General features: G+C 39.0%; 1 protein-coding gene across 1 annotated transcript in view; it reads left to right on the top strand.

The window, feature by feature from the left end:
• The window catches only part of HOGA1 (4-hydroxy-2-oxoglutarate aldolase 1), a 531,655-nt gene that overhangs the window by 316,223 nt on the left and 191,587 nt on the right, over nucleotides 1-23,845 (top strand). The window contains exon 5 of the mRNA XM_044056230.1: nucleotides 23,440-23,536. Coding sequence (XP_043912165.1) covers nucleotides 23,440-23,536 — 97 coding nt within the window. The remainder of the gene's footprint in view (nucleotides 1-23,439; nucleotides 23,537-23,845) is intronic.

Raw genomic sequence — 23,845 nt, 5'->3', positions numbered from 1 at the left:
ACCTTTATAGAATTAGTGACACAAGCAATCTTACTTTTATATAAATGCAATCAAACCGTACTAACCAATTCACATTTACAAAATTATACATCACACATATATATTTTATATATCATATAATCTAAGCAACATCACACGAATTATTCAATTCCTTTCTTCTCTTAAACCTCATTCCTCCTCCAAAACATTTCCTGCATGTATTTGTCCTACAGTATCCACTTTTTCTATATAATCTACTCCTGCCCTTTTCTAAAGATCCTAATTCCTGTATTTTATCTGTTACAATATTCACTACCTCAAGTACAGTTTGATTTGATTTTGCTTTCCATTTTCTAGTAATTGTATTTTTGGCTGCCATAAGAACTAAACATAACAATGCCTTAATGTGTCTAGGCAATTCAGATCCTGTATCTCAGCTAAAAAAAAATCATTTCTTTATTTACTCTCATTTGATCTCCCAGTATTCCTGACAGAGTACTCTGTTGGGAATTTTTAGTCTGCCAATTCCTTGCACTCCCAAAATATATGTTTTCACTTGCTTCTTTCTTCCCCCTCACACCTCCGTTTGCCATCTACCTGAGGAAGAATTCTTTGGAGTATAAAAGTAACTATGCAAACACCTCCAAGCAAAAATCCTAAATCCTCTAGATTTTCTTGCATATTTAGGAGCCATACATATGTGCTTTCATTGTTTCTTTGTGAAATGAGTGTCTGTCTCTTACCAATCTTTTCTAACCTCTTCTGATTGATTCCTATAGTTACCATGCAATATTTTACTTATTATCCCTTTTTTAACAGCAGCTTCTGTTCTAGAGTCAGTAAAAAAAAAAACTCAGCCAGTGCAGGTCTTTCATTTTGGATTTCCCCATCTTTTTCTCTTTGTCTATACTCTATCAATCCCTGATAGTGACGGCAATTACTAGCCTGCAGTCCAAATGTCTTCTTGGCCTCTTCCCATTCTGTTACCTTTACTTCTCTAATTATTTGTTCCCAATACTTTGGTTCCTTTACCATTTTTTCTTCAGTAAATTCCAGCACCCTCTTGTCTATTCTCTGTGCCCCTATTTGCAATCATCCCTATCTGTAGAATCGCCTTTCTCCATTCTCATGTTGGCTTAGTTCTTAGTATACCTTCTGCTACTTTATGAACATAATATTGTGTATGACTGTTGATATTATCCTTGAGGATCTGTGTCACAAATCCCATTCTTTCCTAGTTTCTGGAATTATCCCCTGCTTTATTAATATTCCTTTCCACTTTGAATTGTAGCTTTCTGCTTGTGTTATGTATAAGAGCCTTAACTGTGTAGCTCTAAAATATCCATTCAAATTAGGTAATCCTAAAGCTCCTTGTTCTTTTGGGAGGATCAACTTATCCCACTTGACTCTTGCTCTCTTTTCTTCCTAAATAAAATCCTTCAACTCTTTCTTAATTACCATCCAAAACGTTGGTTGATAAAAATATGCTTGAGCTGTGTATAAAATTAAAGGGACTAGAAACATTTTACTGTGCCTTGCTATCCATATCCATAAGCAAGGGCTTGCCATTTTTCTATTATCGTTTTAGTCTCTTTCCATATATCCTTAGCTGTCATAATCAAATCATTTTTAATCCACAACCTTTTATCATGCTCCCATAAATATGGGTATTGCTGGACCAATTCATGTGTGGGTGTATAGTTTTTAGCTATGCCCTTTGTTTTATCTTCTTTTAATTTTATAGTCCCCCCAAAAGAAAACAGCAAAACTGCCTTGGTATATTCCACAACACTGAGATGTCCTTTTCTGGTTCCATCAGGTACAAAATAATGTCAACGGCAAATAAAGCCAACTTTTCTTGAATACCATGCCAATTATATCCTTGAATTTCTGAGTCCCTTATTTTCTTTGCCAATGGTTCTAAATATAACTCAAATAACAAAAAAGGGAAAGATTACACCCATGCCTAACTCCTCTGTTCAGACACATCTTATCAGAGAGGATCCCTTCCACTTTGAGTTTTACCTCTGATCCCTTTTATATCCTTCTAATTAACCCTATTATTGTATCAGGAAATGCAGATGTTTCAATTGACCTACTTATAATATTCCAGCTTGCTCTGTAGAATGCTTTCTCTGTGTCAAACCTACCAGTAACACCAGTATTTTCTTACATTCTGCTTCCCTGTAAATCATCATTATTCTATTATTGTTGTCAAATGTTGTCTTCCCTCCACAAACCAACATTGGTCCATATCTATCAGTTCTGGCATCACCTTTGCCATTCTGTTAGCCATTATGGACATAAACACGTTATAGTCATGGTTTAAAATTAAATGGGCCTATATGAAGCAGGATCAGATGGATTTTTACCATGTTTAGATAGTATTGCCACCACAGCTTTTTTTCCAGGATGTTACTACCTCCCCTACTTTTAAAATACTGTCCAGATCTTTATCACTTTCTTCCGTCCTAGCTTCCAAACTTCCACTGAAGTACCATCTATTCTTGGAGACTTTCCTGTGGATTTGTTATACTTCACCATTTTTATCTCATCTCCACCCATCTTAATAGTTAGTTGTTGAACCTCATCTGTCTCTAACATTGGTATATTTAAGTCTTGCATAAATATTTCTATTTGTGCTTTTTCTTGATGTTTGTACTTCTCTGCTTTATACAAATTCATAACATTTATTATTCAAAATTTCATAACTTTTCTGAAGTATCTCCAATACCTGTACACAATATGTGGTTTTTTTTTTTGTTTGTTTGTTTTGTTAAAGGCTCCCTAAATTTCACCAACGACCCTTTCTTCTCTCTGCTGCTTAAGTCGTAGTGCCAGAAGTTTTTTGTGCTCTGAATTTATTATCAAAAACATTTGCTTAGCAACAGTTGTCCTAAATTCATGCTTATTATCCAGGTATTCCCTTATTTTTCTCTCTAGCACTCATAAATCTTGCTGCTGCTTCTTCTGTGAGATTCCCCTTATATTGTAATACTTTAACCTTTGTCAACCCTCTAAATAATTCTACTTCCTAACTAGGTCTGTTTTTCTTTTATTTATACCATGTTTTTAAACTCCACTTTCATTTTTATCTCACTTACTAGCTATAACGTCTGGAGTACTTTCTATCTTTCTTAATAACTTCCGGATGATTTCTACTACCCATTCCTCAAACTGCTGTCTTTTTATCAGGCAGATAGGGAGATGCCAGTGTCTCATCTTTACTTCATTATCCTGCATTTTTGTCTTGGGAGTTATTGGTGCATGATCTAAAATAGTTATTAGATATGTATCAAAATTCTCAATTAAATGGACATGTTCTTGTGAAATATAATTTCTATCAAGTTTAGCCCAGTTATTGTACTTTGATGTATGTAAATTATGTCAGCTCCTACTACTGAATTCATGTCTTCTGTACCAAATATGTTCATAAATCTACCTTCTAATGCTGTATTTTCCCTTCTAGTCTCCCCAGATACATTCTTGTTGTTGCAACTCAAATTCCAGTCCCAACCTATAAGTAATGTTCCCTGCTGAAAGCTGATTATTCCTCTCCATTTTTTTAAGCTCCAAAATAGCATTCTTAGGTGGAATACAAGTCCATACCAGTGTAATCCTCATCCCTTGTCAGTAGCCCCTTACTACTACAAATATGGCATTATCTTTTTTTATCACTAATGGAGCTCCTCTAGCAATTAATATAAATACTCCCTTGCCTTAATATTCTGCAGAATATCCGTCCTGTGAAATCATTTCTTTATCAAATTCACATGCTCAGGTCTTTCCAAATGTCTCCTGTAACATTGCTGTTTTGCACTTTGCATTTCTTAATATAATTAAGTATTCTTCCCTTTTTATCTGTACCTGTGAGACCATTCATATTCCAGGATAATAAAGAAAGTGTCGCAAATTATGGTAAGAAGTCAGTATTTCCACCTATTATATATGGCAGCTTTTTTAAATGTCTATTTCCAGCTTTTGTGATACATGCACCCGTTAATGTTTAGCAGATTAATCCTTCATACAGTTTTTTTTTCTTATCAACATTGGAGCCTATGTCACATTTTACAGGACTCTCTGTTTTCATAAAAAGTCTCCAACAAAAAAACAAGCACACCCTCATAACCTGTTAACTTAATATAAGCACACATAACTGTTTAAACCTTCTAATGTGAACATTTGTACCGCACTGCTGCTAACACAGGCCCTAATTAACCTGAAAGTGAGGGTATCCATGCTAAGATGCATGTCATTTCAAGTGCTTCAACTTGCACTAATTAGTGTCTGGGTTTTTTTTTATCTTTATCTCCCCATATGAAAACTACTTGCATACTTTCAGAAATAATAACCTTTCATCCTTGAAGAAACCAGTGTTCTGTCTTTTATTGCCCTATTATCAGCTCACCTCCATGGAAAAGTAAAAGAAAAAAATGTAGTCCCCTGTTGCGATCTGAAAGACAAGCTGAAACATTTATTGTTAAAGGAAATCTTTTCATTATATTCAGTGTTTTCATATCTATTTGTTTCTGCTTAAAAATTATTAGATTAAGCCAAGGATCTTAGTCCAGACATTCACTTGTGCAAACATAATAGAAAACATATCATCTCAACATATATTATGATGTGTGTACTTTTACACATCCATCTCCCACCTCAGCAACCCAAGATTACAGCCTATTAACTTAAACATGCTTTTACTAGCTTTTCTCTTTTTGCATTGTAGTGCCTTCATTTCTTAATACCATAAAAGAAAATAGGAAGAAAGAAAAAAAGGCATCTGTTTTCTGTAATAACTTTATCCCATACAAGAACAACTAAAAACATTTTACCACAAAATATGCAATTTATATTGTGAAAAGTTTCATAGAAATACTGTTAAAAATAATTATTTACTTATAGCTTCCTTTTTTCTTCTTCTCCTTCCCTCAGAATCTTTCAGACGTTAATAACATGAAGTGAGGTAAATGATTTTCAGTTCCTCGCAAGTTTAACAAAGTCAACAAATGTCCAATCTTTCCATTTATTTTTATATAGACAAATTTCATAAATGCAATTGATGCTTTTCAGTCTCAAATGTATTCACTTATTTCCATGTTGCTGGTCTTTTTCCTGTTTACCTCCATCTCCCAACTCCAGATTCTGGTTCAATTCCATGGTACTCCTGATTTTTCTGGTCACCTCCTGTCCTTCTGTCTGTCTCTCAACTATTTTCCTTTTGAACAGTGTAAAATGATTTTACTGGCAAAGTCTTTTCATGTGCTTTATTATCAGACAAATGAGAAGCAAAGTCCTCTTCTGGTTGATGGCCAGTTTTTTTTTTTTTGGTGGTGGGGCATTTATATTTCATCCTTAGCTTGCTCAGCATCAAAAATGACTTTGGTCCTCCAGGAAAAAATATTCTTGAATCTTATACCTGCCTGTTGACATTCACTGATTACTGGAATAAATGTGTTTTTCTTCTGTCTGGTGTACAGTGAATAATCATTTTCCACAAACACTCTGCTGCCTCCAATGTTTTATACATTGCCCTTTTGCCACAGTTTTGTCAGGGTCAATGCTTTCTGCTGGTTGTTTTGCATCTTTACTAATATAGGTCTTGGTTTCTTTCTCATGGCCAGATTTGGAGCATACACAATGTGTGCCCTTTCAATTAACAGTTCTTGCTGTGGAATACCGGTCCAGTTGCTTAATTAATACAGTTTGTTCCTTCTAGTTTCTTTGGTACAGCTGAACATTTTAGATTTTCTCTACAGGCTCTGTCGGCTAATTCAAACATGTTTTTGAAACATCTCTTGTTGAGCAGTCTCATACTGAGACTGCCTTTTCTTCATTTTGACCTCTGACTTTTGCAGTTTTATCAGCTCATCTGAATATCTGTTTAAAGCTTCTTCCAGCCTTTTATTATTTAAGTTGATATACTACTCCTTCACTGTTTTTTTTTTCTTTTATAATCAGCTCTGAGTGCATTTGACTTATTTTTTCTTGTAGATAACTGGAAGCCATATCTTGTACCAAAGCTGGAGCTTAAACTGCTTTTTGATGAATGGCTGTAGGATTCTTCCCAGTCAGTGTTTTCTCGTCACCTTTTCTAATTGTTTTTCTTTCAGACTCTTAGTTTCTTCTTTGGAGGCATCTAGGCAGTGTACTTAGTAGCCAGTAACTCAATTTTACTGAGGCTGACAATATCAGTGGCTGTTGTTTCTCAGTTTCTGTTTTTTCACACATGGGAGAGCTTAAGTCAAGCTGTTGATCAGTGTGCAGACATCTTGGAAGTCTCTTTGATTCTTATTCTTGAGCTTAAAAGCTGAGAGGCAGGGGAGAGTTTCAGTGAGTTACATTGTATGGTTCTGACAGCCATGAGCTGTAATATATTTCCTAGACATTATTTATGAATTTATTCATTCATTCACTTGATCTTAAGCAGATATCTGATGTGTAACAAAGAAAAAAAAAACAGATGTAGCTCTACAACATGACCAAAGGAGAACAAAAACCATGCTGTGTCCTTGCCAAAGAACTGTTTATTGGAGCTTTTATTTAGCTCTTTCACCTTACAATAAAAAAAAAGGAAAGAAACCATCAACTCTTCTTTCACATTAAGAAAGCTACAAGAGACACTCCATTTTATATATGCAGCAATCATGTGTTGAAAGTCATGTATTAAATGCATCATGTAATAAAAACAGTCATAGGACATCTGCATTATATAGAATGATAGATTTTTTTGTAAAGATTTATAAGGATTTTCATAGGTTGGTACTAGGCTATTAGCCCTAGGGCCTATACAAGCCTAGCCAAACAATTCCCCGGATATTTCTTCCCCACAATATTTACTTCCCTGGACCCCTGCCTAGCAGGGCAACTGATGTGATCCCCGGGGTGAATTTCTTATCTCCCATCCAATCGTCAAGGTTCCTTTTGAAGAGAGCCAAGGAGGTGCTGTGCTTGACATGTATGGGCAGTCTATTCCAGAGTATGGGGAATCTCTGGGTCAGGAACCTATCATTCAGCATGTTTTGTTCATTGTGATGACAAGGTTTAGATCCCTGGAGCGTGTGGCTCTGAGGGATTAGGATTTCTTTAAGTGGAACATGTCCAACAGCTCAGGGTTTGACATGGCTTTGTATGTTAAGCAGAGATTGCCTCTGAGTAGATGATATGCCACAGAATAGAGCTGGAGTTTTTTTTAGACGGTCAGCATAGGGCATTTGCTTAAGACCTATGATTCTTTTAGTGAGGTATTTCTGCAGCCTTTCCAGCTGTTGCAGATGTCTTGTGAGGCACATACCAAATGGGGCATTGTACTCTATAATGGGTCTAATGAGGGATGAGTACAGTGGGATGATGGCCTCCTTTTTTCTGGATGAAAAGTCCTTAGTGATGAGGTATGCCACATAGAAGGATTTCCTGACTGTTGTGGTGATGTGGTTATCGAAGGTGAGACCACTGTCCACCTGTGCCCCCTTTCGGTGTTTAGTGTACTGCCACCTGTGTGGTAATTCATAGGTACATGGTTTTTCCCAAAGGGGATAACTATACATTTCTTGGCATAAGCTTAAGCCCATGGCTTTGGCACAAAGCATCTGTTTCTGTAAGGCCCATTTGTAGAATAGCCACATCATTTGGGGATTCAATAATGTCATCTGTGAACTTTGTTAGCCAGAGTCCCTTAGTGTTGGCCTGTACTTCAGAGAAGTAGATGCCAAACAAGAGCGGTCCCAGGACTGGACCCTGAGGTACTCCACTTGTCTGGAGCTGGATTTGGAGTTGGCTACTTTTACAGTCTGGGTTCTGTCAGTAAGCCAGTTGGCAACCCATCGAGTGATGTAGGGATTTATGCCCAGCTTAGTAAGTTTATATGTGATTCCAGAGTGGGGGATGGTGTTGAAGGCCTTGGTGAGGTCAGATAGGCTGTGTGGACCGCCTTACCCTCGTCCACACCTCAGGTTCAGGAGACAAGATCGACCCTTCATGAAACCAAACTGGGTGGGGTCCAGTGTTTGAAGGTTGCCAATGTCTTTGTTTATAAGTTCCATGCCCTTGCAGATCAGGCTCGTCAGACTGATGGGATGGTAGTTCCCGGGATCCAAGGTGGATCCCCCCTTGTGGAGTGGGATAACTGTAGCTGTGTGTCACTCAGTGGGCACGAAGCCTGAGGTGAGGCTATGATTAAACGCGACACTTGGGTGGGGTGCCAGTTCATTTTGTAGTTCATGTAGTACACAGCCCGGGGTGTCATTTGGTCCCATGTATGTATTCTTAGCTTTGGAGAGTACGGTTTCTATCTGTGTGGCCGTGATTACCGGAATTTGGCAATCATTTCGTATTGAGATGGGCCCTTTAGGGGGTGAGAGGGGGGGTGAAGTTGGCACTAAATCGATCTGCCAAGATATTAGCAATATCCTTGGGATCAGTGTATTTAATGTCATTCTGTTGTAGCTCAGAGCAGACCTGAGCATTGCCATTTTGATTCTTGACATAACTATAGAATGCCTTGTGGTTGTCTTTGGAATCTTTGGCAAATTTATTTTCGTAACTAGCTGTAGAGGATTTTATGAGGGCTCTCAGCTTCTTACTGAGGCTGGTAAGGGAGTTTTTTGCATCTTGGGATTTTCCTCATTTCTGCAACAAGCTTCTTCCTTCTGTTGTATAGTTTGTTTATGGCAAGGGACCACCTGATTGGCTTCCTTTTTTTGGAAGAGAGCATCTTGGTTCTATTTGGGATGGCACGATTCATGCATTAGTGGATGTGCTTGTACAGTGCCTTAGTGTAGGATTCAGCAGTCGAACTTTCAGCTCCCGTCTGGATGGGTGCCATGAAGTTTGTCACTTCTGACTTAAGTAGCATGAAATTGGCTTTGGAGAAGTTTTTTTTACAGAGGTTTCCTTACTGAGGGGTGGGGGTGGGATATGGATGTCAAGGGTGATTTGCTTATGGTCAGACCTGACCAATGAGGGGATGACCACTGGTGTGCAGCATCTATCTCCCATGTTGGTAATGACCAGGTGTAGGATATTGGAGCCCCTGGTGTGACAGTGGATGAGTTGATCCAGGGCGTTGGAATTTATTAATTCCAAGAACCATTGGGAAAAGGCATTGGTACCCGAGTAGTTTTCCCAGTTAATGGCAGGGTAGTTAAATCGCCCAGTATTAGGGTGTTTGGTTGTATCTTAATATTTTCCAGTATGTTTAGAAAGGTGTAGTGATAATCTTGGGGCATGGTGGGGATCTGTAGCTAGCTACAATTTGGATTGCAGTCTTACCTAGTGTTAGTTGCACTTGGAGAATTTCAGATGCATTGTGTTGGGCAACTAGCCTGGAGGTGTGAATATCCTTGGTAAATATGGACACTCCTCCAACTTTAGTGTTTCGGTCTTGGTTTGGTGGCCGAAAAGTGTGGTAAGAGTTGTAGCCTGGTATTGCAGGGGTGCTCTCTGGAGTCTTGAACCAGGTCTCAGTTTACTACACAGATATCGATGTTCTCCAGTTTTAGGAGTGCCTCGAGAGAGTGCATTTTGAGTTTTAGACTTCTAGCATTACCTTCAGATTTTGCATGCTTGTATCTGTTATGGTGGGGGTTTTGTCCCTTGAACCTTGCCTAAAAAAGGCACTATAGGGGTGGCAAAAGCTTTAGCCAGTAATCTGGATCCCAGGCGTGACAGGTGCAGACCATCTCTGGCAAAGCATTGTGGTTTGTCGATCATGTCGTCCCAGAAAGACCGATACTGGATCCCATTTGAATGACACCGAAGCTTAGCCAATTGTTGAAGTCAGTTATTTTTTTCTTATACTGTGGTATCCTTCTGGGCGAAGGCAGGATGCCACTCAGGGCTAGGGTCATACCTGCTTGGGTCACATGATCTGAGAGCTCTTCCATGTCTCTTTCCATGTAGTCCAGGGAGGAGTGTCTCAAGTCATTCACTCCAACATGGACAATGACAGTCGTATTTGTACTTGTTGTGGAGTAACTTGAGTGCATGCATTATGTGGCGGATCCTGGTACCCAACAGGCAGCTGACTGTAATTTTCTCCTTGCTCAGCCTGGTGAGTGGGACATCAGTGTGCCTGACTATAGAGTCAATTATGACTAAAGTGTTGGGTACATTGTCTTGCCTTAGGTGCTGTTGGGTGGCACACTGGTGTTGTGAGCTATGTATCACTTTGGTTGTGACTGGTGTTTGCATTTCAGCTTTCGGAGGTCCCCGTTGCTTGGGCAGGTTAATGTTATGGGCCTCCGCATATGTGGGTGTAGTGTTGCTATGTGTGGGTGTTGATGGTGTGGGTTTTGAAGGACTATGTGATCTTGATGATTGGATGGAAAATGGGAAATTCACCCCGGGGATCACTTCTGTGGCTCTGCTCGACAGGGGCACAGGAAAATAATTTTTTTGGGTGGCGAAAGCCAGGGTACATTTTTTGGCTAGGCTTGTATGGGCCCTAGGGCCGATAGCCTAGTACCTACCTATGAACCTATGTTGCTTGAGGTGTAATGCAGGTGTTAACCTTCTCCTCTTGACTGTCTAGCACAATCTTGGCTGGAGAGAGCTTTGCTTCCAGTTTGGCTATGTAATTGCATTCACAGGTTGTAGTGTTGTGTGGTAGGAGGAGAGGGTTGTCTGTGTACATGAGGCAGTTGCTGCATTGCCCCAGTATGCCCAGATTCACCAGGTGGACAGGATAAATCACCGGAAGCTGATCCTTGGACATGCCTGTTTAGGTGCTTTTTTGTAAAGTAAAGAGCTGTTTTCCCTTACTTTGCAAGGTACTTTACAATTATAGGCTGTTTAGTGCCTACGATTAATTTCTCCTTGTTAACAAGGAGAGTTGAGTGCTTGTATCAGTTTAAGGCTTCCTAGTGCATTCCAGCAGGTTCTAGAGCAAGTACTAGTCACGGGGGTTTGGATTTTAGTGCTACTACTGAGAAACCAGCTAGTTCTAAGGGAAAAATTGAAGAGCAGACTTTCTAGCACCTGGAATAGTTTAACCATAGCCCCAATGTGCTGCACTATGCGAAAATTGTGCAATCACACGCGTTTTTAAGACAGAAAGTTGAAAGGGATAGAAATCAGCCCAAAATGGCTAATAAAATTACAATTTCAGAGCTGGAAACCAGTCCTCTAGTGTTATATAGGCAGTACAATGCTCACCACTCTCACTGGTAAGCAGTAGGACTTCCCTCTACCACAGCAAGGTCTGGATAGCTCTGAACACAGAAAATAAAATCCTGAAACCAGCAAAGCCTGGGATCTGGATTATACTAGCTAGGAAATGTGGGAAACGAGCAAACAAGATAGTATTTTTTTTGTTTTGTTTTTTTTTTTTGGTGAAAACGGGCTAAACAATTCATTAATACAGTAAATAAACACAGAAAAGGCTAACACACTTGAGTGTGTAGCCCTAAACAGTAAATGCAATTAAAACTCTACAAAATTATCAATTTAAAACTTTTTGAATGAAGCAAGGTAAGTGCACAACTGAAAAACAATTTGAGGCAATAATACAGTAGAATAAGTAGCTAGTCTACATATACAGAAAAGTCTATATATACAGAGAAGCAGCTAAGACAATTCTGATCCAGTGCAACCCTAGAGCACGTGAGTTTTAGCAATATTAAGGCAAATACAGTTTTAATAAATGCACTAAAATATACTCTATATTTCCAAAATGTTTGAGAAGCACAGTCAGAACACAAGGAGATTCAGGGAAATTCTTTTTTCTTTTTTTTGTAAGAAAGGGAGAAAGGAACAGAAGGAAAGAATCTAAGTGGGTTGGCCTTCTCAGATGTTTTCTCTGTATTAGGTATTAGCTAATGACACTAGACTGGGAGGAGTGTACCAGATCAAATTTACAGTAGGGGCGGGCAACTGCAAATCCACCAAGTATAACAGCAAGACACCAGTACCAAAGCTAGTAGCCTACACTCTTTTAGACAGTAAACACTACAGAAATGTTTATCACAGCAGTGAGCCACAACAATGAAAGTTTTTAAATAGATAAAGGAGCAAGGAGACTCTACAGAATGCTTTTAACTGCAAACAAGTCAGTTATATGATACACTCCTTGGCAGGAAATCAGAACAAACAAATAGGTGCTTAACAAGTACAGAAACTAGCAATAAAATACAGTAAAAAGTATGCAGCAGGCAGTAAAAATTGCTATATATATAAATTGTTAGAAGCAATAACCAGTATAAATAAGCCAAAAAAACAGGATACTTATTGTTATGTGTCTCAGATCAGAGTTGTAGTCAATGTCACTCCTCCACTCAGCTCAGTGTGTCTAGACAGGGTAGGGGGAGTTGGGAGAAAGTTTTGGAATATTGTGAATTTTATTGACTGTGCAGACATAATGCCTACCACCCCCCACCCTTTCTCAGGTCTGAAGGAATCTATCAACCCTGCCAGCATAATAATAAATGATAGGTTGATATTGCAATATTTATTTCTGTTTTTTTTTTAATCTTACAAAAAATCTGTCATTATCTATAATTCTATGTTATAGATGTCATATGACTGCTTTTATTACATAACTTTCATAACATGATTACTGCATATATAAAATGGTACATCTCTTACAGCTTTATTACTGAAAAAGTCTTGTTTTTAAGATGAAAGTGAAAGTTCCACTAAAGCAAGTTCATTGGCAAGGACACACCGTGGTGTTTACTTTGTAGATACCTGATGGGCACAGTCCTACAGATAGCTGTAATCGTTATGTGATTGTGTGTGCAGCGAGTATAAAACTCAACTGTCCCTGATTTTCCCCTTCATATTTGTGGTCTGTTCCTTGTAAACTCTGTGGCTTACTGGTAAAGTGTTGTGGACTACACCCACTAAATAATGACTACATGTGATTTTCATAAAATGCTTGCTTATTCAAAACCTGCAATAGTGCCAGTTTGTAAGACCAGTATTTAAAATCATTTCCTGATTTTTGATTATTTGTGATTCTTGAGCTAAGTGGTTGGGAAGTGCAATGGATGATATGGTTCTCACAGCAGCAAACTGGAATACATTACTTTGTTCATTCACCTGATTGCAAGAATGCATTTGATTTGTGTGTAGTTAAACAAGGGCCTGTAATTGGACATATGTGGGTAGGTATATAATAAATACACACATGGACATGTGTTGATGGGTATATAATAAATACACACACACACACACATATATATATATATATATATATATATATATATATATATGTGTGTGTGTGTGTGACGGTCCCTACTTCTGGGCAGTAATCAAGGATCCTCAGTCCTTACCACTGATACTGGTGACGGATGGCCACTAGGAACAAATATGGATACACACAGTATTTTCAGATGCAGCTCTTTGCACCAAGAAGAATTTCCTTTAAGAGCACACAGGGAGCACTCTCCAGAACTGGGGAAGGACTCTCTCTCTCTCGTTCTCTTTAGGCCCCAAACAGAACTCCACACTGACCACTTTGGTGCTCTGTGTTCTTGTTCCAAGTAGCTGACGCACACACACTTGGATATCTGATTTTCACACGCACACCTCGGAAAGGCTGGCTCAGATTTTCCAGCTGTGCCCTCTCTGCTCAGATTATAAGGTAATTACGCTGTCACCAGTCAGCTACTCTAAGGCTGTTACAAGGGTACCCAATTATAATGAGTAAAATTAATGCTAATACAAATGGTAGAGTTTGACCAATGCAGCAAGACTTTCAGGAGCTGCCATAGTGTCACTAAAATAAGCATAAGTACTGATAAGATGTTAAAAGTATTCTCTAAAAGACCAGCCACAATGAAAGATATACAAATATTTAATAATAAATAATAAAGTAGAAAACGTGAGAATGCTGAATATCTAGTTACAATAAACACCAGAGTTTCAATCATGGGAGATATAAAAAAATAACACAGTTGGATAGATTCACACATAGATGCAGAAAAAATAATCTCACTATGTTTTCCTAACCTGACTAAGGAATTACTGTTCCCTAGTAAAGGTACTTACCACAACAAGACAAGATGATGAGTCTTGAATTGATTACTACAGCAAGGAAAGACGAGGTGTGAGATATCTGTGAGAGATCTTTCCAGGTTCCAAAAAACAGTGCTGCTGCAAGAGTTCAGTCATGTCTCTCACTAATATCTAAAAAATCATTTCTGTGCTGGTCATAGAATACCACATCTGATCACCTGACTCTGGTGCATTATAGACCCAGGGCTTTGCTAAGATCTGTAGCAGTATCTGAAAACTATAAAACAATTTCAAAAACTTCCACCCTTCTAGGGTAGCAGGTAGTTTACCGCTAAGTACAATACTGTAAGATTACTAGTCATAGTTTTCCCAGACAGTTTTGTCTCTGGCTGCAATCACACCTGTAAGATAAAATCTTTATGGCTTAAACCAACCCATTTAATTTTCAACCCATTTTTCAAAATTAGCTGGACTGAGATTAACCTCTTCCCTTCCAGAATTCTTTGTTAAAACATATACATTTAATTAGTTATAATAATACTGTCTGACATACATGTGTATCTCTTTTCTGTCCAGCAGGACCCACTGTTGATGCATTTCTAACACAAGCATCTGTACAAATCAGTGTGATAGACAAATTACATTAAATTCTTTACAAACCTCCAGTTAGCTATGCTGACATATGTTACACATGCACTGCTCTCCTTGACACAGATGGCACTACCTCATATCATCACGTCATACATATGTGTGTGTTGTGTATTTATATTTCAGTACATCACCGATTCACTAAATTGACATATGGTGCATTGACCATAAATGGTATAAACTCAATCCCCACCCCAAAAAGAAACATAACTATACATACCAAGTGCAGCATCACAAAACAGTGGATAAAGGGCAGAATCTCAATCCTCACTGTGTAGTAATAAGTCAGCATCCTGTGATGAACTGGCAGGATGACAAAACAGTCTTAGTAATTAAACACTCACTATAACAAATATATGAACAAACATACTGAATCCATATGTGTGTGTGTGTTTATAGGTATGTATATTATAGAGATATGTAGATATATAATATAATGTGTGTATATGTGTGTATGTGTGTGTGTGCATATAAAATATGTGCTTGTGTGTATATATGTGTATGTAGGTGTAATAGCTAAGAGCAAATGCTCAGAAGAATGAGCACTCCTCTTTTTTTTTTCTTCTGTTGTTTGCCTGACGGCAGTTCTGCATGTAAGGTCACAGTACAATGGGGTCTGGGAATTTGCTTTCTCCCTACTGTAGTGCTGTCTTAGAGTTGATATGATTAATGAGCAGGGAGTATGTTGGGTGCCTGTAAAATAATGTGATTTTTTTTTTTTTTGTGCAATCAATCTAAAGATCATTTTATTTTTTTACGTTCTTTTGAACATTTGCTTATTTCTTAGATAATTTACTCTGCCTTTCTATTTCTCTCTGTCTGTATGCATATATATATATATATATATATATATATATATATATATATATATATATATATATATATATATATATATATATATATACATATGTATATAAAGTGCACAAAAAATAAACACCATAATACTGACAGCATAACTATTCTCAACAATATCTAAACCCAAAATATTTTAACTATGCATATAGCTTTAATTTACTTTGTTTTTTGCAGGCACGTGAGTGCAAAAAGTACCTGTTTAGGCTGTAAGAGTTTGTCTGGCACTCAGTGCAGATAAGTAAGGCTATGAGCAGTTAACAAGCACCTTATTGCAGTGCAGGGTTTGAGTCTCTCAACCTTCGTTTGTTGTCTTTGTGACTCATTTCACAAGACAGTGCTCATGAGCAGCTCCTGAAAAGAGACATACATCCAGTGGGTTGTCTCAGGTTGTTGGCAATTACATTACAAATTTGTCCGTTGAATGCCTGCACTCTGCACATAGCTTCTAATTAGTGCTCCACTATATGGTGTTTGACTGTAAATCCCAGAATATCTTTGTAGTTTAATGGGTTGCCAGATGTATTTTCAGTAAATGCAAGTTTTAAGGGAGGAGAAGTTTACAGATGTTCATCATGTTTCACTGTTGCAGTCATTACTCTTGGGTTATTCTGCTGGCAGGCTACCCGCAGTCGGCCAGAATTCCAAAGTCTAGGTCCGGCGTCGGTTGCTGTCGCCTCTTCCCTGACGTCAGTATGCCAGGGGTATAAAAGATGCAGCCGATGCCATTTTCTTCAGTCTTTCTTGCTGCGCGATGCCCGAAGCAAAAGCAGTTCGCAAGTGCCGGTTGGCTGACTCCTGAGATTTTCAAATCCAAATTTCAGAACAGAAGTCTTCATTAAAGCTAAGAACCCCATTGGGGAAACTTTTTTCTTGCTCCAGACCGATGTCAGAAAAAGTTAACAATTGTATTTCTTGTGGGAAGCAAATACCTCTTAAGGATTTTCACTCTTACTGTATTCCTTGCCTAGGCCCTGATCACAACGTTGCTAGCTTGTCGGTTTTGTGCTAGATTTAACCAATGCACTATTAAGCATCGGTTCAATTTTGCTTTTCGTTACTTTGGCCGAAGATTTAATTATATAATGCCAACAGAACAACCGACAACCGGAGTTTACAAAAAATGCAAGGACAAGGAAAATGATAGGCATCCAGGGTCCAAAACCGACGATGAGGCCTCCGTTAGGCCGGTTCGCTGGTTCTCGGGAGCTTTCGCAGCCCCTGGCTCCTGCTACCTCAGAGCCACAGGCCACTTCCGACTCCCACGTGGAGCCGACTGGACCTCTAGATGCTCAAGGTATTGGACACACAGAAATCATTCCCTCAGATGGGTCCGGAGCCGCTGAGCAGGCATCGGCTTCTGAGGGTGTCTTCAGACCTACACAGCTATATGTTAAGCCATCTTCCGCTTCAAAGACAAAGACCAAAGCAGCTCTAAAGACAAATAAACAAGTACAGCATTCTCCTATTCAGACTTTCATGCCTAAAAAACAGATGTTTAAAATGGCCGAAGACCTTGATCAGGGGTTCCCATCCCCCTCCTGAAAAGAGGCCTAGGCAAGAGACAGAATATGATTCTTCTGATCAGATTTCTATTTCCTCTGATTCCTCTTCTGAACAGGATTATTCCATGCTTCCCTATGAGGATTCTGATGCTGAAGAATCCATTCCTTCAGCCTCTCCTCCTGAGGATTATTCTTTTGGGGAAACCCTGCATACCATGAGGGAGCATTTCCACTGGGAGAGCCAAGATTATTCTGAATCTAAGAAAAGGCTCAGAGACTTTCTGCTACTTCCTCAGCACAGACCCCTTGCTATTCCACCTGTTCTAGACATTGTGGATGATGTATTTTCAGAGTCCGGCCTGTCCCCTGACTCTTTACCCCCTGCACCTGCTAAGCCAGACAGATACTACAGGGTCCCAGATTCTCATAAATTCCTATATAAAAACCCCGCTGCTGACCCAGAAACTATATCTCAGGGTCCCAAAGGGGTCGAAGCTTCCACTGCAAAAAACCCTGTCCCCTCTGATAGGGATTCTAGGGCTCTGGACAGATGGTGGAAAAAAGTTTACACTTCTGCTACTTTGGCTGTAAGGGCTTTAAATTGTTAGTTTCATATGCTTAAATATCAGCAATATTTAATGTCATTGCTTAAACAGAAATTGTTGACAGATACTGAATGTTCAGAGAACAAGGAAATGCAGGATTTATTGCATGCAGCTGAACAAATGGGAAAGCATACTTTGCAATGTGGTTATGATTCACTGGAGGCCTCATGCAGGGCTGTTGTTACAGGTTCTGTTATTAGAAGGCATGCTTGGCTAAAGGAACAGAATCTGCCTGATCATGTTAAAGCAAAAATATTAGATGCTCCTTTACAGCATGATACTTTGTTTGGTACTAAAGCAAAAGAGGTGTTGAAAAAAATGGAGGATAAAGCAAAATCCATGCAGACAGTTAAGGATTTGTTACAGGTACAGCCACCCAGATTTAGCAGGAACTGGCCTTCTAAAAATTGGTCATTTCCAGTGTCAGACAGACCACAAAGAGGCAGATACAGGCATCCCAGAGGCAGATCTCAGCCCCAAGGCTCATACAGGCCTAAACAATGGGATGCTCCTACCTCCAAAAGCGGAGAAGACAAATCACAACCTTACAGGAAACGGTCCCAATGACATTCCTCTGCCAGACCCAAGCACTTTTCTTTTGGCAGCCCCCTTAGGGGGAAAACTAGCACTTTTCTCATCAAATTGGTAAATGGTTACCCAAGACAAATGGGTCTTGAACATAGTGTCCCAAGGCTACAGGTTCCATTTTCACACCCTACCAAGGTCAGAAGGTATGCCAGACCTGCCACACAATCAATGGGCAGAGGCACAAAAGCAAATTACAGCCCTCATGGACATGAGGGCCATTCAACAAGTACCACAACAAGAGCAGGGGCAAGGATTTTACTCCGGACTTTTCTTACTGTCCAGAAAGGACAAAGCCGGGAGACCAATACTGGACCTGTCTATACTAAATACGTTTCTGGAAGTTCCAAAATTCAAGGTGTTGACTCTACAGCAGCTACAGCCCATGCTGGGCAAGAAGGCTTGGCTCGTAACTTTGGACCTAAAAGAGGCATACCTGCATGTCCCAATCAGACAATCTTGCAGAAGATACCTCAGATTCATAGCTGTCTCAATGCACTGCCAATTCTCTGCACTGCCGTTTGGCTTATCTACTGTGCCCAGGGTATTCACAAAATGCCTGGTACCAGTAATTGCATTTTGCAGACAAAGAGGAATTCAAATATATCCCTACTTGGACGACTGCCTTATTCAAGCAGAGAACAAAGACGTTCTTCTAAAGCATCTGGCATTTGTAAAAAGATTACTAATTGGCCTAGGGTACACAGTAAACGAAAATAATTCAAAACTAGTGCCCTCTCAAGAGATAATATTCCTGGACGCAAGCTTAAATACAACTGCCCAGATGGCTTATCTCATGCCAGACAAACAAAAACAACTGACTTCTTTCTTAAAAAAATTGGCAACAAAGACCCACTTATCTGCAAGGAAAATCCTGCAGGCCCTGGATTTCATGGCATCTTGCATTCTACTAATTCCATATGCCAGACTGCATATGAGGAAACTACAATGGTATCTAAAAAGTGCCAAAGTAGTCCGTACACTGGTAGCACCGTTTAATTACAAGTTCTATAATAACACACTAAGCGCTTTCACCCATCCAGTCCGTGGGTTTCATCAGAGTAAAAAAACAATGAAAGCCTTTTCTTTTATTACAAAGCATTTCCACTCCAGTCAAGTTAAAATTCCAACAATTAATTGAATAAATTAATAAAATAATTAATTAAACAATACAACGCCTCCTTAATATACAATAAAATATTGAATAAAACAGTCTTGTACTAAAATTAATCCAGTCAACGTTCCTGTGTCTAGTCAATTGTTATACAAGACTAATAAACTGAACAAAAGTGTGTTTATAATAGTTAATAGTTGATGATTAATAGTTGATAGTTAATAAGTATGTCTTTATAAAAATATATATATATGTAATTAAGAGTACTAATACTAAAAATTAAAATTAAAATTGTTAAAAAATATATATATGTTCAGTTAGAATTGTAAATATGCAATCTTTGAATAGATAATAAAATTTTTGTATATTGTTGTGTTGATTTGTATGTGTACTCCTTTTATTTAGTTTAATATACCTAATAAAATGAAGTTCATCCTTAATGAATTTGAAAACTTGTTTAGATACAATATGATTTGTATTTTAAAATACTAGAAATGGAGATGTGTTCATTAATGCCAGGTGTGTTGCTCGTATTAAGTCTGAGTTGCCATAAACATTCCCTTGTTTCCAGTAAGTTATTCACATCTCCTTCTTTATTCATATTGTCTGAGATCCTATCGATTACAAAAATCCAGGATTATAAGTAATGACGTAGTATTCGAAAGCGAGATAGACAAACTCACAGATATGCTCTTAGATAGAGGCTACCCTGGAGACAATAATTACACTCATTCCCTGCCTGCAACAGGAGTTCCGATGGTGGGCAGAGGCCTGTCACCACAACAAGGGTCTGCCATTCAGTTTACCCACAGCCAGACAGACACTGACAATGGATGCATCAGATTATGCCTGGGGGGCCCATATGGCAGGAAAATGTATTCAGAGCACATGGCCTGCAAGCCAGATGCATCTTCACATCAATCAAAAAGAGATGCTAGCTGTTCAAAATGCCCTGACAGCTTTCAAGGATCTACTTCAACCAGGACAGCTACTGATAAAGACAGACAATACTACGGTCATGTGGTACATAAACAAGCAGGGAGGTACACATTCCTACCCCCTCTGCAGACAAGCAATGACCTTATGGGACACAGCATTGGCTTATCAAGTTCACCTGCAAGCACAATTCCTGCCAGGAAAAACAAATACTCTGGCAGATGAACCAAGCAGAAACCTCATGGATCCCCACGAATGGAAACTGGATCCACAAGTCTTCAGCATGTTAACAAGGAAATGGGGATGCCCAGACATAGATCTTTTTGCCTCCCCTCACAACTGCCAATTGCAGAGATTTTGCACAAGGATTTATCACAAGCAAGCATGGAGAGTAGACGCCCTATCCTTCAGCTGGAAAAATCTAACAGTATATGCCTTTCCTCCACTGCCTCTCCTTCCCAGGGTACTCCTAAAGGTCGGACAAGAGAAGCCAAAAATGATACTGATTGCTCCAGACTGGCCACGGCAGCACTGGTACCCAATCCTAAACAGCTTGTCTCAAGGTCCAGCATGGATATTGCCTCAAACTTCTCACTTGCTGTCCCAACAAAACAATCAGATCCTGCACAGCCAACTCAGGACCTTAAATCTGGCAGCATGGCGGATAATGTAGCCATTCAAAACACTCCTCTTTCAAAAGCTGTTATGGATGTTATCTTGGAGGCCAGAAGGCCCAGTACCAGAAAATCTTATGCAGAAAAATGGAAGAGATTCTGTGCTTGGAACCAGGAACAAGACATTGACACGTGTGTACCAAATATCCATCAGATTTTACAGTACCTAACTGAGATGCTGAACAAAGGCCTTTCTTTCTCATCAATTAAGATTCATGCCTCTGTCATTTCAGCCCATTACAATACGGAACCACCTATTTTTTTCTCATCCTTTAATAAGGCAGTACCTTGGAAAAACTCACACTGCCTCCTTTTGAGCCAGCCTCAACAGCTGATATAAAATTCTTATCCTGGAAAACAACTCTGCTCCTAGCAATAACCTCTGCAATATGGGTCTCGGAGTTACATGCACTCATGGCTGTGGAACCTTTTATCATTTTTCATCCAGACAGGGTTTCTCTACGGACAAACCCACCATTTATGCCTAAGGTGGTGTCCAGTGTGGCCCTCAAACAAACCATTCACTTGCCTACCTTTTATCCAAACCCACAGAACAAGGGTGAGAAAATTCTGCATTCTTTGGACATACACAGGCAGTTACGCTTCTACTTGGACAAAACTAAAGCTTTCAGAAAGACTGAGCAACTTTTAGTGTCTTATGCTGCAGGATCACAAGGAAAGGCTATCTCAAAACAGACTATTTCTAAATGGATAGGCATTGCATCCGTTTCTGCTATCTTCATCATGGCAAATCAGTGCCTAAGGGCATTAGGTCTCATTCTACCAGAGCAGCAGCCACTTCAGCAGCCTTCCTTAGAGGAGTACCAACCAAAGATATCTTAGAGGCTGTAACTTGAGTTCAGTGCACACTTTCACAAAGCACTACCACTTACCTCTTTACTCTAAATCCAGAGCAGGCTTTGCCACTGCAGTTCTGCAGGGCCTCATAGCCTCTCCTAATCCTATTTAGCCCAGCCACCCATCCTCAGCTTTGGGATTCAACCCAAAAGTAATGACTGCAACAGTGAAACACGATGAACATAGTACAGTTGTGTACCTACCATAAATGTAGATGTTCGAGTTATTCACTGTTGCAGTCCAGGTTACCCAACCACCATCCCCCTTTTCTTTGCTTGGACTTATCTGTATTTCTCTATCCTATACAACCTATTTGGTGTATTTGCTTGTAGATGAAGGAAATGTTATTTTTGTGCATGCATACTTATTGGCATATTTTTTCAGCCTACCAGTTTGGGGGCACCTGACATCTGGGGCAAGAAAAACTGAAGAAAATGGCGTCGGCTGCATCTTTTATACCCCTGGCGCACTGACGTCAGGGAAGAGGTGACAGCAACCGACGCTGGACCTAGACTTTGGAATTCTGGCCGACTGCAGGTAGCCTGCCAGCAGAATAACCCAAGTGTAATGACTGCAACAGTGAATACATTCGAACATCTACATTTATGGTAGGTACACAACTGTACTTTGCTCATACTAAGTCTGTTTTCAATGTGAGGGTGGTTTGTTTAGCAAATGGCTGTCGGTGTTTTTGCTGTAAAATTTTAAATAAGAGTTTTAAATTACAAATCTATGCTATCTTTGTTAAAAGTAAGGAAGTAGTATACACACTGGCAGGTTTGAACAATATTTTATGATAACTGGGGGGGGGAGGCAAGTAATGGGATGTGGGGTGCCGCTGTACTATAACTTTACCTAGTCCCATTGACTTATGACCATGATCCGGCTGTGCATGTGAGGCTGAGAAAAAACAATTCTTTTTTTGGGTTATTTGATTTTCCTGCCTAACACTTCAGATTTTGCTTGGAATACTAAATTTTATTCCATCGTCCTCTAAATTTCAAGCTTAGTATTAATGTTTCATGTGATGTCTAAGGTGTTTTGGCTCTTTTGGGAAATGTTACCTATTTTCTTTAATTACACAAAGTATAAAAGGACCGTTATAAGAACGCATTTTTATTGTGTGCTATATAATACTGAATGCTTTTAGTGTTATATTCATTCTCATATATAACTGTTTACTTTATATTGCCTAATCATTTGTAATGTATTATGTAATTACTGTTTGGTCTGTGTCAGTGTAGATTGTCTAGAAGGGCTCTCTTGTGATTACAGTTGTTAAATGTTAACAGAGAAAATAAGTAACATTCTAACCAAAATGCATTCAGAAAAAATTAAATAGCAATATAATGCAGTAACAGTTATTTTTCAGTAGAGCTGATGGGATTAAGGAAACGGATGACTGACCATCTTCACAGCTGAATGGTCAGAATTGTATCATAGTAACACCCAAACCGAACCACACAGTGCTATTGTGACCCTTCCTTTTTGATTTATGTCCCTGATTTTAAACAGCCCATACATGAGATTGCTGTACTTTTTCACCTTTACTCATCTCTTTTGTCACTAGAGCGGCCTGAAGCCATCAGATAATTAGTTTAGCAAGCACTGGCAATGCACATACACATACATTTTTGTAAAAATGCTTAAGTATGAGTTACTGACAAAACAGAACAGGAGTGCTATAGCTGTAAGATTTTTATTGACTTTTTTTATTATAAATTTTAAAGGTGACCCGAATTGGTTTGATCATCCACAAAACCAAGGGAATGGATTTCCAGGTTCTGTCTGGGTCAGCTGGCTTTCTTCTAGGTGGTTACATTGTAGGTAAGGAATTGTTTTTGCTGTTGTCATGGTATGTACAGAGCATTAAAATTATTTTCAAGTACAACAGTCTCATTTAGGCATAACTGTTTGCAGTATATTTGCAGAGATCAAGGATTCCCTTACTGTTTTATACATTTTCAGACAGCATTCACTGGGTATCTCTTACAAGAAGGAACTGCAAAAAAAAAGAGGCAGGATACTTTTTCACTTTCCTCTGTTCTTATTCAGAGCAACACTTCCCTGACAAAAGGGAATATATAGGAGTACCATGAAGAAGTGCCCACAAGAAAATAATGAATTGCTAACATT

The sequence above is a fragment of the Protopterus annectens genome, chromosome 14.part0, assembly GCF_019279795.1.
Source record: "Protopterus annectens isolate FY-2018-M chromosome 14.part0, PAN1.0, whole genome shotgun sequence".
Lineage (NCBI taxonomy): Eukaryota > Metazoa > Chordata > Ceratodontiformes > Protopteridae > Protopterus > Protopterus annectens.
The sequence above is the reverse complement of the archived record's forward strand: the minus strand, read 5'-3'. Positions and strand labels throughout refer to the sequence as shown.